The sequence below is a fragment of the Lynx canadensis genome, chromosome D1, assembly GCF_007474595.2.
Source record: "Lynx canadensis isolate LIC74 chromosome D1, mLynCan4.pri.v2, whole genome shotgun sequence".
NCBI classification, from domain to species: Eukaryota; Metazoa; Chordata; class Mammalia; order Carnivora; family Felidae; genus Lynx; species Lynx canadensis.
In genome coordinates, this window is record NC_044312.2 from 56,710,989 (window position 1) to 56,726,825 (window position 15,837).

At 46.1% G+C, this 15,837-nt stretch overlaps 1 protein-coding gene across 1 annotated transcript in view; it reads left to right on the forward strand.

Annotated features, from left to right (window-relative positions):
- Positions 1 to 15,837, forward strand: part of MAP6 (microtubule associated protein 6) — a 75,973-nt gene that overhangs the window by 38,479 nt on the left and 21,657 nt on the right. Inside the window, exon 2 of the mRNA XM_030333269.1 lies at positions 14,794 to 15,007. Coding sequence (XP_030189129.1) covers positions 14,794 to 15,007 — 214 coding nt within the window. The remainder of the gene's footprint in view (positions 1 to 14,793; positions 15,008 to 15,837) is intronic.

Genomic DNA, 15,837 nt, shown 5'->3' on the forward strand with positions numbered 1-15,837 from the left:
CAAGAGTGTGTAATACATGAAAAAATGCTTTCTTTTCCAGCTATTTCTTTATGACAAGTTTCTAGAAGTGGAAAACTTATCCCTTGCTAGATCAAAGGATGGCAGTTTTAAGATTTCTCTCATTAATTCACATATTCAACAAATATACACTGAGCGCTTGCGATGTAACTGATACTCTACGGAGCCCTGGAGACGCAGCCTTGTCCTGCTGGGTTGAGTCAGGCTATATTTTCCCCAACTTGCCAGCAATGGAGACAGTGCTGCCTTTCCCACTCGAGCAGCCGACACAAAAATAGTAATATATTCCCAGTGGCTTAAAGATTTCAATGCAAGAAACAAACATGCAAAATGGGATTACAGATAATTATTTACGTGATTGTGGCATAAGGGAAGTTTTAAAGCTTAACCCCAGGAGTAAACGGGATAAAGGAGAAGGTTGATAGACAAGGCCATGTTCAAATATAAAGCTTATACATGGATACATAGAGAATATAGATATGGATATCTCTACAGATACAGATCTCCATCTCCCTCTCTCTGATGTAGATATATAGATACAGATATTTTTCATATCCTTATTTATTCCTATATATAAAAGAAAAGATAAACTGGGAAACATAGTTACAAAGAATTACTCTCTTTTATTTTTATCTATAGGAGTTGTAGAGCTTTCTTACAAATTAATAGGAAGAAGAAAAATGGAAAACCAACCGCAATTGCCATGTGTTAGTTTTACAATTAAGAAAGTAAACTCAGGGGTGTCGGCTTGTTCAGCAGCACTGATTTAAGTGCCTGCTGAACTGTTTGAGCCTCCAAACCAGGCACTAGGGACACAGAGCTGGCTCAGAAGCCGCCTCCGCCCTCCAGGTTCTCAAAGATGGGCTTGGAAACAAATAACCAGGAAGACAATGTGAGAAATCAGACAAAGAAGCTGGTACAGGGAAGTCCCAGGACAACAAAGCAGGAAGGGATCACTTCCCTGCAAGGGGAGGGATGTGAGGGAAGAAGATGTTCCAACTGGATTTATAATAGCTTTATTAAGATATAATTTACATAACCTACAATTCACTCCTTTTAAGTGCACAGTTTGATGAGATTTAGTAAATGAATATAGTGATGCAAGCATCCTTGAAAGACAGCTTTAGAATGTTCCATCCCTTGTGTTCATTTACCATCAGCCCACCCTCCTACCTGAGGCCTAGGCAGTCATGGATCTTCCTGTTTCTACAATGTGCCTCTTCTAGAAATTGTATAAAAATGGAATCATATACTATGTAGTGTCTTCTGTCTGACTTCTTTGATTTAGCCTGATGTTTTTGAGATTCATCCGAGTTGGTTCATTCCTTTTTACTGCTGAGTAAATCCATTGTGTGGATCTACCCATTTTCTTTGTTCACTCATTAGTTCATGAAAATCTGGGTTATTTCCAGCTTTTTGGCTCCCATGAATAATGCTGTTACCAACATTGAGCTATAAATTGTTTGTAGATGTATATTTTCATTTCTCTTTGGTATTTAGGAGTAGAACTGCTGGGTCATGTTGTAAGTGTATGGTTAGCTTAAAAATAATTTTTCCCCAAAGTGGCTATTCTGTTTTACATTCCCATCAGCAATGTAGGAGAGATCAATTGCTCCACATTGTTGCCAACATTTAGCATTGTCAGTGTTCTTTATTTTAGCCATTTTCGTGCATATGTGGTGGTATCTTAGTGGGATTTTAATCTGTGCTTCCCTAATGACTAGTGGTGTTGACAATCTTTAGTAAAGTGTCTATTAATATTTTTCCCATTTTTAAATTGGATTGTTTGCTTTATCATTGAGTTTTAAGAGATGTTTATATATTCTGCATACAAATAGTTTATCAGACATATGTTTTGCAAATATTTTCTCTCAGACCATGGCTTGTCTTTACCTTGTCTGAATGGTATCTTTGGAAGAGTAAAAAGTTTAATTTTGATTAACCTAATTTTATCTTTTTTTTTCTTTTATTGCTTTGGGGTTTTGTATCGTATCTAAGAAATCTTTGCTTATCCAAGACCACAAAGATTTTCTTCTATTTCTTCTCTTAGAAGTTGCATGGTTTTAGGGTTTACATTTAGGTCTGTAGTCCAGTTCTAGTTAACTTTTTTGTGTATGGTGTAAGATAGTAACTGAGATTCATTTTCTTTTCACATGGATATCCAATTTTCTCAGCACATTTGTTGGAAAGATTATCATTTTCCCTATTGAATTACCTTAACACATTTTTCAAAAATAAATAAACCACATATGTGAGCAGTGGTATGATGGTAAATGTTTCACTAACATTCTGGAAAAAAGGAGGAGCCTGATTTATAGCGTTGGTCAATTTCCTGATGTGACTCTTCACATGGCTGATTTCAAGCTACCAGTAGTATAATAATCAGCTCACCCAATTACTAAAAAATTTGACAATTAGTTCTGCGAACCAATATAAGCCAGTTTCAACACACTACTGTATGCAAAAATATGAATGATCTGTTTTGTTCTTAGATCTATGTGTCTGTCTTTATGCAGTCACGTATTGTTTACTGTAGCTTTTGAAATCAGGTAGTGTAAATCCTCAGACTGTTTCTCTTTCTCAAAATTGTGTTGGCAATTCTAGATCTCTTGTGCTTTCATATGACTTTTAAGATTAGCTTGTCATTGTCTACAAAAATTTCTGTTGAGATTTTGGTAAGGACTGCTTTGAATATATAGATCTGTTTCTAGAATTGCTACCTTAACAATATTGAATCTTCCAATTTATGGATATGGTATATGTCTTCTTTTAGGTCTTTAATTCCTCTTAGCAATGTTATGTAGTTTTCAGTTACAGGCATTGTGCTTCTTTTGTTGAACTTGTTCGTATTTTATTCTTTCTGATGCTATTATGAATTGATTTTGATTTTTTTAAATATTTCTGATGTCTGTTACTAATCTAAAGAAATAGAATTAATTTTTGTATATTGATTGAGTATCCAGCAACCTTGCCAAACTCACTAGTACTAGTTCTAGTACTTTTTGTAGATTCCTGGGGATTTTCTAAATCCAAGTTCGTATTGTATATAAATAATGACAGATTTACTTCTTCTTTCTAATCTCTATATAAATAATGACAGATGTACTTCTTTCTTCTTCTTGCTTTATTATATTGGCTGTGTACAATGTTGAATAGAAGTGACAGTAGTGGACATCCTTGCCTTGCCTTGTTCCTGATCTTTAGAGGAAAGCATTCAGTCTTTCACTATTGAGTATGATGTTATTTATAGAGTTTTTGTAGATGCTATCTATTAGGTTGAAGAAGTTCTCTTCTCTTCCTACTTTGCTGAGCTTGTTCTTAATCATGAAAAAGTGTTAGATTTTATCAAATGGTTTTTCTGTGTCTATTAAGATGATCATGTGGTTTCTGTCCTTTAGTCTATGAAAATGGTATATTACATTAACTGACTTGGGGGTATTAAACCAACCTTACATTCCTGGGATAAACCTCACTTGTTCCTTGGGGGTTGTTTTAAATGTTTATTTATTTATTTTGGGGGGGGGGAGAAAACACACGGTGGGGGAGGGGAAGAGAGAGAGGGAGAGAGTTTCCCAAGCAGGCTCCATGCTGACAGGCTCCATCCCATGAACCGTGAGATCATGACCTGAGCTTAGATCAAGTCAAATGCTTAACTGACTGAACCATCCAGGCACCCCTCATTCGTTCATGGAGTTTGAACATTTATATATGTATATTTTATATATTTTATAAATATTTTATATTGCTGAATTTGATTTCCTGACTTTTTGTTAAGAGTTTCAATATTTGTATTTCATGAGGAATGTTGGCCTGTAGTTTTCTTGCAATGTCTTTGACTGGCTTGGTGTCAGAAAAATACCTGGTATTCCCCATCTTAAAATGAGTTGGGAAGTGTTCTCTTTTCTTCTCTTTTTTACAAGAGATTGTTAGGATTGGTGTTTACTTTTTCCTTAATGTTATATATAATTCACCAGTGAAACCATCTGGGGCTAGATTTTCTTTGTGGAAAGATTTTAAATTACTAAGTCAGTTTCTTTACTTGATACATATTTATTCAGTTTTTCTATTTCTTTTTTATTTTTATTTAAAAAAAAATTTTTTTTTCAACGTTTATTTATTTTTGGGACAGAGAGAGACAGAGCATGAACGGGGGAGGGACAGAGAGAGAGGGAGACACAGAATCGGAAACAGGCTCCAGGCTCTGAGCCATCAGCCCAGAGCCTGACGCGGGGCTCGAACTCCCGGACCGCGAGATCGTGACCTGGCTGAAGTCGGACGCTTAACCGACTGCACCACCCAGGCGCCCCTTTCTATTTCTTTTTTAGTCAGTTTTGTAATTTGCATCTTTCTAAGAATTTGTCCATTTCATCTTTATCATCAAATGTATTGACATGAAGTTGTTCCTAATATTCCCTTATAATTGAGCTACATTTTAAAGAGTAAATTAGCATGTGTCTCAAGTCATAAAGTGTTTTCTTCAGCACCAGCTGTATTTGTTGAAAAGATATTTACTAAGTACTTCCTATGCACCAAACAAAAAATGAGGAAACTTAAATTTATTGAACACTTCACTAGATGTATCATACATTGTCCCTGGCACTGTGCGGAGCTCATCTCATAGGAGTGTACTCCCGGAATTCTAGGTCTACCCACAGAAGGAGACAGCACTCTCTCCCACCTTTCACAACATACTCTCAGTGTTTCCATTTCCTGTCTAAGGAACCATCTTTCTGCAATTAATGGACACAGATCTTTGGGGACCCAACTAACCAGAGGAATTCAGCCTTCCCTTTTCAACCTCAACTGGATAGCTCTGTGGTCTCGTCACACAACCACCCCAGAATTCCTATGACTAAAAAACTCAGATAATAATGGGGAATTGGGGGGTGGGGCAGAGTGAGGAGGGACTCATTGTGATTTTCCTATAAGCTCTCTTCTAGCTCTCCTTTTTTTTCTGCCTGGGTGTATTTGAATGTGTACTTATTTTAACTACCACACTCCCTCCCTCTCATCCTCCACCTGCCGACTGTAGTTTTCTTATTTTGCACTCTTTTTCTTCCATGCAGTTCCTAGCATAGTGCCTAGTAAGTATGGCAATGTAAATTAATTCGTGTAGAAACGCATTGACTCCTAATTCAGCAGTTTTTATTTTTAGCTATCTGTCCTCGTAATTCTATACATGTTATACACATGGGTTTTCTTTGTGTGAGACGCTATCTCCCAGGTGCACAGGGACTTTGAGCTGCGTGCAGCCTATGACAGGACTCAGCGGTTACCTGCAGAATCTCCATTTGCCTAATGAGGGACCCCAAGCCCTGACACTCATCATTGCCAACAGCCTCATGTCGGATCTTTCCATGTAAGGGAAAGGATGGATTCTTTTCCACTCATTCTCTATTCACATTAGACTAGCTTTAAGCTTTTCTTTACATCGAGACATCTATTTGCATTTAAGTGAATGCTTTCTTCATTTTAAGAAACCATTCTATATGGGGTGCATGTGTTTACTGGATATTAATGGATAAGAGGTGAGGTCCTAAATGATTAGAACATTGGCATTCTAAGATTCCCTTTTCTCCCTTTCACACAAAAGAAGCTGAAAGATACATGCAAGCGGATACGCAGGCAAGGATCACAAAGCTCGTCTCTTGACCGGGTCATTTCTGCCGGGGAGAAACTATCTTCCATTTTCCTTTGAAAAGAGAGACAAGCTACTCCAGGCCCCCTGCAACCCTCTAGGCTCAGGTGTTCTTTTCTTTGTAATCTGTAGATCCTACTTCCTTGACCCAGCTCCTGACAATAGCTTGGCAACCGACAGCATTCACTGTCTCCATGAGATTTCATGAAAGAGCCTGCTTCCTTTCTTCGAGAACCCTTTAATATAACAAATGTAGGCACGATTTTTGAACAGAGACTTCATACGTTTCCATGACAACGTAAATTACCTGTGAGAATCTGTAGGAAGGTTTTAGTCCATCAAGGCTTAAAAGCAGGGTTTTCTTTCTTCATAAAGCAGTCGAGGAATGTTGTTGAAAATTTTGTTGTCAGGAGGATGGGGAGAGAATTTTATTTCCCAAGAACCCAGATACATAATAAATCTGGGCCTTGTGGGCGCAGACGTGGAATTTATATTTGAGTGTAGCTGGCAGTAATCCATTATTCTAAATCCCTGCTTTTCTCAAGAAGTGCTTTGTACCAATTAACACATGTAGATATTCTCCTCAGCAGTCGAATTATTCCTTGTACAATTCTATTTCATCGTTTCTTATAAATGGTGGGCTTTTTCAAATCAGAAATGAAAGAGCAGCCCCTCTTCTCTTCTCTGGCAACACTTTCTCTCCAAGGCCAAACCCTGTCTCCATTCTCCTGACGCCCGCCCTCCTCCCTCTCCTGGGGCCTGGCTTCATCAATCACCCAGCTCCCCGCCCATCTTCAGTCTCCCCCCTATAATTGCCCTTTCAGTATCTCCCCTTGAATCACGGCAAGAAAATGTGCATACGTGGGACAAGTCCTTAAGAAGCGAACATCTGTGTACGACAGACAGTCGCTATTGGAGATTTAATTAATCAGGCATTCACTGAATGCGACTTTGTTCGAGTCTAATGTGAAATGCATTCGGAAACAAACCTGGCATCGGAAGCTGCTGCCCAAACTGTGCCCTCTCCTAGGACCGGAATGTTGACCGCAGCGGCCAGGAATACGACAATAGGGACAGACATTTGACTGTGTGATTATTTGTGTCTCCCCACCTGACCACCAGTTCAGTAGAGGCACTTGCTGCCTCTGCCTGTTCACGTTATGTTGCTAGCTCTGGGCCCGGAATGTAGAAGATGCCCAATGATTTTTCTCGAACAAACAACTCTGTAATGAAAACCAAATACGTGGACTGTACGGGTTATCCACCATGGGCTTTGCAGTTCTGATACACATGGACAGGGCCTCTCCAGTGAATACATTCACACTGAACCTCACATCGACCCTGTGAGGTAGGTCATGTATCAGTCCTTTCCAAAGGAGCTCACTGCGGTTCAGAGCAGGTGAGGGCCTGGCCCAAGGATTAGAGCCAGGATCGAGCCTGGGTTTATCTCATTCCAGAGCCTGTGCCATCGCCAGTGAACCATTTTCTCTGTTCTGACCCGGGCTCTATGCTGCTTATCACCTTGTTAACCTCTCTGCCTGCACCTCCCTGAGACCTGAATGTGCTGTGCGCTCTGAGACATCACTTTCTCCTGAGGGCCTGTGTTTTCCCTTCTGGCCCCAAGGCAGGTGCAGCATTATCAGCTCCCTTGCAGCTGAGGCTTTGCTACCTTCTAGTGAAGGCTGCAGTATGGTCCCTCTCAGTTTCTTACAACCAGATCATGACCTTTTGTTCACTCGGTGCCACAGTTCTGCTGGGAACTTGAACTTCCTGTGCTCCGCTCACACCGGTACCTTCTGCCTTGCCGAAATGAAGTGTGGATGTTTTAAACCCCTGTTAATGAGAGGCAGAATTTCTAACAGGCGTCTGCATTAGGATCTATTGCTATGTAACAAATTACTCCAAAACTTAACACCTCAGGCCAACAAATGTTTATTATCTCCCACAGCTTCTGAGGGTCAGAAATCCAGGAATGGCTTAGCCGGTGGTCTCTCCCTATGTCATCTGATGTCATCCTTGCCTGAGGCTGAGGATCCACTTCTAAGGTGGTTCACTTGCAAGGCTTTTAGCAGGAGGCCTCAGTTCCCAGCCATGCAGGCCTTTCCATAAGGGTTGATTGAGTATCCCCAGGTCAGGGCAGCTTTCTGTCCTCAGTGTGAAGGTTCCACAAGCAAACAAGCCAGGGGCTGCAATGCCCGCAACGGTCTCAGAAGCTACATACAGACACTTCCACCATATTCTGTGTTGAAAGTGAGTCACTAAGTCCAATCACATTCAAGGGAAGGGGAATTAGGGACCCTTAAAGGAGGAGTGTCCAAGAATTTGTGGACATACGGTGAGAAGTGATATGGATGCCAGATGCCATGAGATGCTTGTGTAGCAACTTTGTGCCCTGTCTGTGGCCGGGGCAGCCTGGGGACTTCCTATTTAGCCATTCACACGGGTGAGTGAGGTGAAGGCTGCATTTCGAATCGCTGGCCCAGGCACAGTGAGCATTACACAGGTGCAAAACGACGGTCCTGATCCTTAATACCTGTACATTCTGGGTAGGAAGAAAGCCATCTATACAGGTAACCTCCTCTGAGAGCACGATGACTGCTACAGAGGGACGAAGGTCGGATAACAAGCTCGAAGCAGTGGTGGGGCAGGTGAAGACCCCTAGAGGGGAGGGCACCCGAGCCTGGCATGGATGGTCGTGTGGTATTTCAGTAGCTGGAGGCATGGAGGGAAGAGCAGACTGGGGACGGGAACAGCATGGGCAAAACTTCAGTGGTGGGAAGGTGCAGTGTGTGTTTGGGGAAGGGCAGCATGGTGTTCTCATTGGCAAAATCAGTGATAGTGCCTGCGACACGGGGCTGATGCTGCTACATCCGGTGATTTGTTTAAAGAGCTTTGCACAGCGCCTGGTGCCCAGAAAGTTCTCGCTAAATGATGACGTGAATGACTGAAAAAGAGGAAGACATTAGGCTGGAAAAGTAACGTGGGGCCAAGTCACAGGGCCGTGCGTGTCGTCCTGAGGAATCACAGCACGAGGAGGCTAGAAGGGGCCTTAGTTCGGACTATTTTTGGTCCCGTAGCAACTGGGATCTGTTGTGTGTTAGTGGGGGAGTAGCATGCTCATGGCTGAGCTAGAGGAAGACCTCTCCCATGGCATGTGCCGGATGATTCAGAGTGGGGTGGGGGACCGAGACTCTGGTGCTGTGATCCTGATGCTGTGGTCCAGGGAGAGGAGGCACTGAGGGCTGAAGTGAGATGGTGCGTGGGGACTGGCTAGGAGGAGGTGAGGGTAGGGTATTTGTTGACTCCTTTAAAAACTTTGCCTGGTCAGCAAGCTGCTTCAGCAGTTGCTCTGAACGCAGGTATGCACCTGTTTAAAGGTCCTGTGGGAACAGCCTAGGAACATCCTGTCCACCAAGTCTCCATGAGATGGCTCACCTTGCGCCTGCCTTTGCCATTCCTTGGTGGAGGGTTGGGGGCTGGCCCTGGTTTCTCTCCACAAATTTTCCCAGCACACAGGGGCCATCAGAGGAGTCCTTTAAACCCAAACTTGAACATACTGATTGGGCCTCCTTGTCTGTGTAGCTTACCCACTCACAGAGGGATGGACAGCATGGTCTCAAACCCTTCTCTGCCCCTGCAGGGATTGTGCAGGGGAGAAATCATGCATCAAGCTTCAAATGATCTGCTGGGGAGGGGACAGTGGGCCCTTGGCAATGCAGTTGGAAATCCTGTCCCCATGACTTCCCCACATCATGATCCAGGAGGACCCATAGCATGAGGAACATCTCTGGGATGCCAGGGACAGTAGCCTGCAGATGTGGGACCCTCCCAGTATGCTCAGAGCCTCAGGCTGGGGCATCCAGACTGGCTGAAGGGCATTGCTGTCTTGTGATGGCTGCCTGAAGCTGAAGCTGCCATGAACTTGAAGGTGGGTTATACACCCACCCCAAGTGTGGGATGGTGGAAGGGGTGGGGGCTTTGAGTCAGACAGACTCACAGTTCAATAACTGCTTACTGGTTTGGCAAGTCTCTACACCTGTCTCTGCTCAGATTCCTCATATACAACATGGGGCTAATAACGGTGACCTCATAGAGATATTAAAAGGGTAAAAGGAGGTTGGGTCCACAAAGGGTTCAAACTAAAAGAAGTAGGTGTCAGGCAAGTGTTAGCAAACTTTTCCTCCCCTTTCCTGCCCCCTGATTCTGAGGGGCTCCTTCCTTCCCCCAGCCCTTTACCACTATGGCAGCTTCACTCACCAGGGGCTCTGAGCTGCCTCCTGTCAATCTAGAGAGGATGGATTTTATGAAAGCTTAGGAGGCACCAAATGCTTGCTTTCATAAGGGCAACTCTTCCCTACAAGGACTTAAGGATGTGGGGTATGTGGGTTTTAGCAATAATAGAAGCCCCAAGTGTGAGTAGCTTTGTGAGTACCTGAAGTAGAATGGAATGCTTGGTTTCCTTTAATTCTCCAAATACATCCTGAGGGTATCGCTCTGTGCTGTGTGGGGCACCAGGGAAACACAGATAAACGCAGCCCTGTCCCTGATGAAGAGGGACTCCGCCCGGGTCAGGTGCTTGCGAGCACATACTCATTTCAGCATGATGGGCACTGGAACACCAGTACAGGCAGGACATTTTCCCGCCTCCCAGGAGCGAGTGTCTGCCCCGTCTGGACAGGGCGGGAAGGGATCAGGAGAGGGGCCGTAAGCTGACCAGAAGTGAAATCAAATAATAGCCACTTCCATTAAATATTCACCCGATGCCAAGCCCTTAAATCCTGTGAAGGATGGGAGAACGATATGGAGCAGGGCTCTGAGTGGGAGCCCGAGTGAGAGAAGGGCCCTGGCGGGGCAGGGGGAGACAGATGGGGTCCTCCCTAGACAGATGGGGTCTGCCCCTAACCTGCAGTTGGACATAGGATAAGTTGAAGGACACTCCTTTGCAGCCATGCAAAAGAGGTTGGACTCAAAGGTAGGGTTCCATCAAGAATTTTCTGTTACATATCTTATTCCTCAAAAGAGGTAAAATAAACTCATGAAATCATTAAAATAACATGAAACTGCATAGGTAACCACAAAGTTGGACAATGTAGTAAGGTGTCCAGGAGCTGAGAGAGAGGAAACTTTGGGCTGAGAAATCCAGGAGGGGCTCCTGGAAGAGGAAAGCCCAGAGCAGGGCCTTGACGAATAATTAATACAGGGGCAGTCTGTGAGGAGGGCATCAGCAATTTGGAGCGATAGGCTGCCTCACTCAGAAACGTTCGGCGGCTCCCCAGGCCTAGCTCAAGCATCTAAACATGACATTCCAGGCTCTGTAAGCCTGGCCGCAACTCCTACCGGCCCGGTCACCTTGACATCCTTCCGAGAACCTCACTCTTCACACCGAGCAGCTCACCTGCTCTCTGAACCTGCCACACAGACTCGGACTGCTGCCTGAATTCCTTTTGTCCGCTTCTCTGTCTACACCTTTCAGTGCCCCCTTCAGAATTAAGCATCCTTTTCCCTCTGTCCCATTTGCTTTGGGTCACACATGGACAGATCCCGACCTACTAAACCGTAGCCGTCTCAACCAGGGCTTACTCCTCCCTGTGGGCCACAGGCCACACCCATGCTGAATGAGTGAATGAATGAATGGACGGATGATCAAGCTGAAATCTGGCTGCACAGACAGGGGAGTCCATGGTTACAGGGGCCTGTAAACTTGTGGCAAGAGGCTCTGGACATGACTGACCTGAGAATGTGGCCCATTGTGCTCTGGGAGGGGCAGCTCAGGGCTGGAGGAGCTCGGGTGTGTCACATAAACTCTCCACGGCACTGCAGACATCAGGCCTGAGCCCCCACGAGCACCTCCAGTGAGAACAGGCCAAACACCATGCAGCTCCAGCCCATTGCCTGAGTGCCGTCGGAAGGATGTGGCCTGTGGAAGCTGACTGACGTGGGCTCGCACTTCAACTCCGCTTATCTGCCAGCCGTTTGCTCTTATGCAAGCCACGTAACCTCTCTGAGCCTTGGTTACCTTCTTTTAGTAGTATTAGAGATCTAAAACCACCTCCTCTCAAAGTTGTTGTAAGGGTTATAGAGAAAAATACCAAAACCAGACCAAAAGCACCCTCCAGCTTATGAAAGGTGACTAATGAATGGTAGCTAATTCTGTTTTCATGACATATGATTACTTATTCCACGTGGCTGGGGAAAGTTTTGTGGAGAGTTCAACGAAAGTTCTGAGTAACAGAGTTTGGGCTTCAACCTAACAGTCTATCGTAATCCCAGTAAACTTATCATAGGACTTACCAACACGGCCTCATGGGAAGATTAGTTATTTAAGGTCAGGGTTATTAGTTATTTAAGGTCAGGATACGTCCCACGAGGACGTATCCTGTGGATAATGCTCGCAGTGAGACACTTACCAGCCCACAGGGGCCACTGCAGAGATACAGAAAGCTGCAGAGGCTGGCCTGGGAGAAATGATCCAGAAACTGTTTTTAGGGCTAGCATGTACCTATCGCAGTCCTAATTCTGGAAGCAGGCAGGGGCAAGAGTGGAGAACTCCGGGTTCTGCCATCATGTATTCAGGAACCGGGTTGTTACTTGTGAGCCTTGTATGAGGGGCTTCGGTGGTTCTTGAGTTCTGAAGGCTGGGAGGAAGGAGGGACAGCCTGGAGCCTTAGACAGGTCTGGGTGGCCACGCCCCCCGCTGTGACCCGGGGCCAGCTCTAGGCCGGCATGGAGAGCCAGAATGGCTCAGAAGTCAGGTCATAGTAACTGGTTGAGCCAATGGAGGTGTAAAAGGGAGGAGGAGAGGACAGAAAAGGAGATAAAGCAGCCTTGATGCCGGACCAGATGGGTGCCATTAACACAGTCAGGCAGGTCTCAACCTTCCAAGTCCCCTTCTCCTCCCACGTTCTCCGTCTCAGTGGGCAGCACCTGCCACCCACAGACCAAAATCCTGGAGTCTCCAGGTTCCTCTCTGACCCTGGCCTCCCACAGCTCAGCCACTCTCAAGTCCTGCCCATTTCCCTCTTGGCCCAGAGCCACTCTCTGTCCCCACTGCCACTGTCCTGGTTCAGGGCTCGGCTTTCCTCCTGGCTCACTGCACAGTCTCCCGCCTGGCCTCCCGACTCCCCTCTCCCCGTCTGTCTGCCATTCACACTGCTGCCAAAGTTCTCTCTCCCCAGACTGATCTGGCCACATTCATCTTTGGCTTGGAGTCATTTGGCAATTTCTTGTTACAGTCCAGACCATCCCCTCAGCATGGCTGGCAGGACCTCAGGATCTGTCCAGCCTCTTGTGCTCTTCCCCACAAGCTTCAACTCAACCGCCCGAACTGCCTGCAGGTCCCCATCGAGGACCGTGTCTCAGCAGCCTCTTTGTGTACCCTTCATTCTGCCCAGAACCCTGGCTGGCTCCCTGCCCCGTCTCTGATTCCGCTCCAGAACCAACATCCCCGACTCCCTCCCAGGCCGGCATAGGTGAAGCTCACCACTCCCCCCTTTCATGGCTCTTTTCTTATTGTCCTGGAGTAACCTCACTCCCTCTGCCTCCCACATCTCGAGCCCAGAGCCTGTTCTTAACACAGTTTGGCCTCCACAGAGCTCAGCATCTTGTCAGACAGACCTTGGGCAGTCAGTAAATGTTTTGTGAATGAGTGAATGAATGAGAGAAGGAAATCAACCGATGAGGGAATGAAGGAGACAATTTGGCAGAGGAGACAAGATGGTTTGGGTTGAGTTTGAGTTGGTGGGGCCTCCAGGTGGGGGTCCCAGCTGCAGTGGAAAGGCGAGTCTGAAGCTTGGGGGAGGGTCTCTTAAGAAACTCAGCTCACAAACGAGCCAATTCCCTTCGAGAGGTCCAATGACCGGCAAGTGGCTCAGTGTTCCCAAACCTGCTTTATGGACTCAGGGAGCCTCCGAGCTTGGAGGACATCATAAAGACATTGTCTGGTCTGAGTCTTTTCTTGACAAGTGAGGGAACTAAGGCTCAGAGAGGGGAGAAGCCGGCTCCGCCGCTCTTTAGAGGCGGTGCTAGGACCCATGTGTCTTCACCATAGTCTCAGGTCTTTCTGCCATCCCCTGTGGCCTCCTGTTTGTGCTTCCCATCTCTGAGCCCCGAAGCAGGGCATTATCAGTGAGGGTGAGGAGGGAGCTGCAAGAACCTAACCACAGATATTCACACCCCAACCCTTCCTCTCCTACAACACAGCTTCTCACGGCCCCAGATGAGAACAGACCCAACAAATGTCACGCACTCAACAGACCAGAGGGACCCTGTGGCCTCCAACAGCAGCATGTGTTTTACCCTGTTTTTGGACATTGTCCCCAGCTAGTCTCCAGCCCTATAACAGATGAGAAATAACTGATTCGAATCCACAGGATCCTCACAGCAAAAGTAAGAAAATCGGTCCACGTCCACACTGACTCGGATGGTGGTCATCATAGGGTCAGGGCCAATAGCCATTCACACCGGAGCACGTGAAGACTCTCCCGCACACACACACCCCAACACGAGTCCTAACAGTGACATCCAAAGTATGTTCAGTGCATTGTTTATTTGTGATCTGCAAGCATTTAGTCATTCCGTAAGTATTTTCATCCACAGTGATTAAGATTATTACATTTCTGGCAGTATAAGAAGTGAGCCCCCTGCTCTCAAGGGGAGGAATTATCCTTGAGGGCTCTGGCTAACAAAAGATCTCCCTCATGACAAGGCAGGGAAGGGGACTGGCATGCGGCCTTGGCCACATTGTCTCATTTTCATGTTCTTGACCTCACACACAGCAGGCATTCAATCATATAGTTAAGCCCATGCGTGACTGAATGGATTGCGTGTTTTCAGACTCATTTTGGATATTGCAAAAACAGGGCCCAAAGATTACAACTGCCTATCCCTGGTCACACAGTGGTAGCTGGGAACCTGAGCTCCTTCTTCCCACAATGGCTATTCCCACAGCCCGCATTAACTTGACAGGGAGGAAAACGCGCACTTGCCCGTGAGCAAAGGGTGACTTTAACCGCTCAGCCACACCTCCGTCTGCCCCACAGGCACTAATCGAGAGCTCGTGGCGTTTGCAGCCCCGGACGGGGAGCCCTGCTTCCCGGCAGATAATGTTTAATGTCACTTATGCTTTCTTTGATTCACAGAAATGAATTCCGAGCATGGACGGACATCAAGCCTGTGAAACCAATAAAGGCCAAGCCCCAGTATAAGCCTCCAGATGACAAGATGGCTCATGAGACCAGCTACAGCGCCCAGTTCAAAGGGGAGGCCAATAAGCCAACGCCAGCCGACAATAAGGTGATTGATCGCAGAAGAATACGCAGCCTCTACAGTGAACCTTTCAAGGAACCCCCAAAGGTGAGACAGATCTTGTGGGGGAACCCCTCAGCACAACCTAGAACGGAGGGGCTCATTGCAGCAGAGCGTGAGGGCAGGGCTCCTGCAGACCCTGGCCCAGTCCCTAAGGGTTCCTGGAAAATCCCTCCTCTTCTCCGTAGCACACAGGCACTAAGGAACCTTTGCTGAATTCAAAGGGAATGTTCAAAGGAACAGTGCCTAAAGTAAAACAGCTTGAAGACTGGCAGGTTTCCAGAGAACGAGCTTCGGCTTTTGAGAAGCACCCCGCTCCAAAAAAGTGGCCGAAAATCCCACCTGAGCCCTAAAGCCCTCCCTGTCTTAAAAAAATCCCTTCGGGGGCTTTTGTGCCCGAAGAGCTGGCCATTAGAGGTATCTCTCCTGGCTTCCTCCCCGCCCTGCCCCCGCCACATCCTCCGCTCCAGTCCCTGGACGCTTCCTCATTCCTCTTCATCCTTTTCCTCCGTAAACACTATCCAGCGCCAGGTCTTAGTCAAGGCACACCTGTCACATCAGCTGCAAGATGTGTTCCGGGTAATTTGTTACTATAATAAACAGTTGGCAAGTGATTTACAATTCTAAGTAACTTGCAGTGGATTCAGGGGTTTCCGAGAAATAACACGACTTTGCCTTATTTGCATCCAGTGCACACCCCTGAGGGGGAGAGCCAAGTTGGAGACACAGCTGGAAGCAGGAATCCGATTTGCCAGAGCTGGTTCTGTGCTATCAAGCCACGTGGAATCGTGCAAATACCTGCTCCCCTATCTATAATAGCAGGACAAGTGTGAGGTCCTTTCCTCTGCTTTTGTCTGAAAGTCTCGCACTGAAACAGA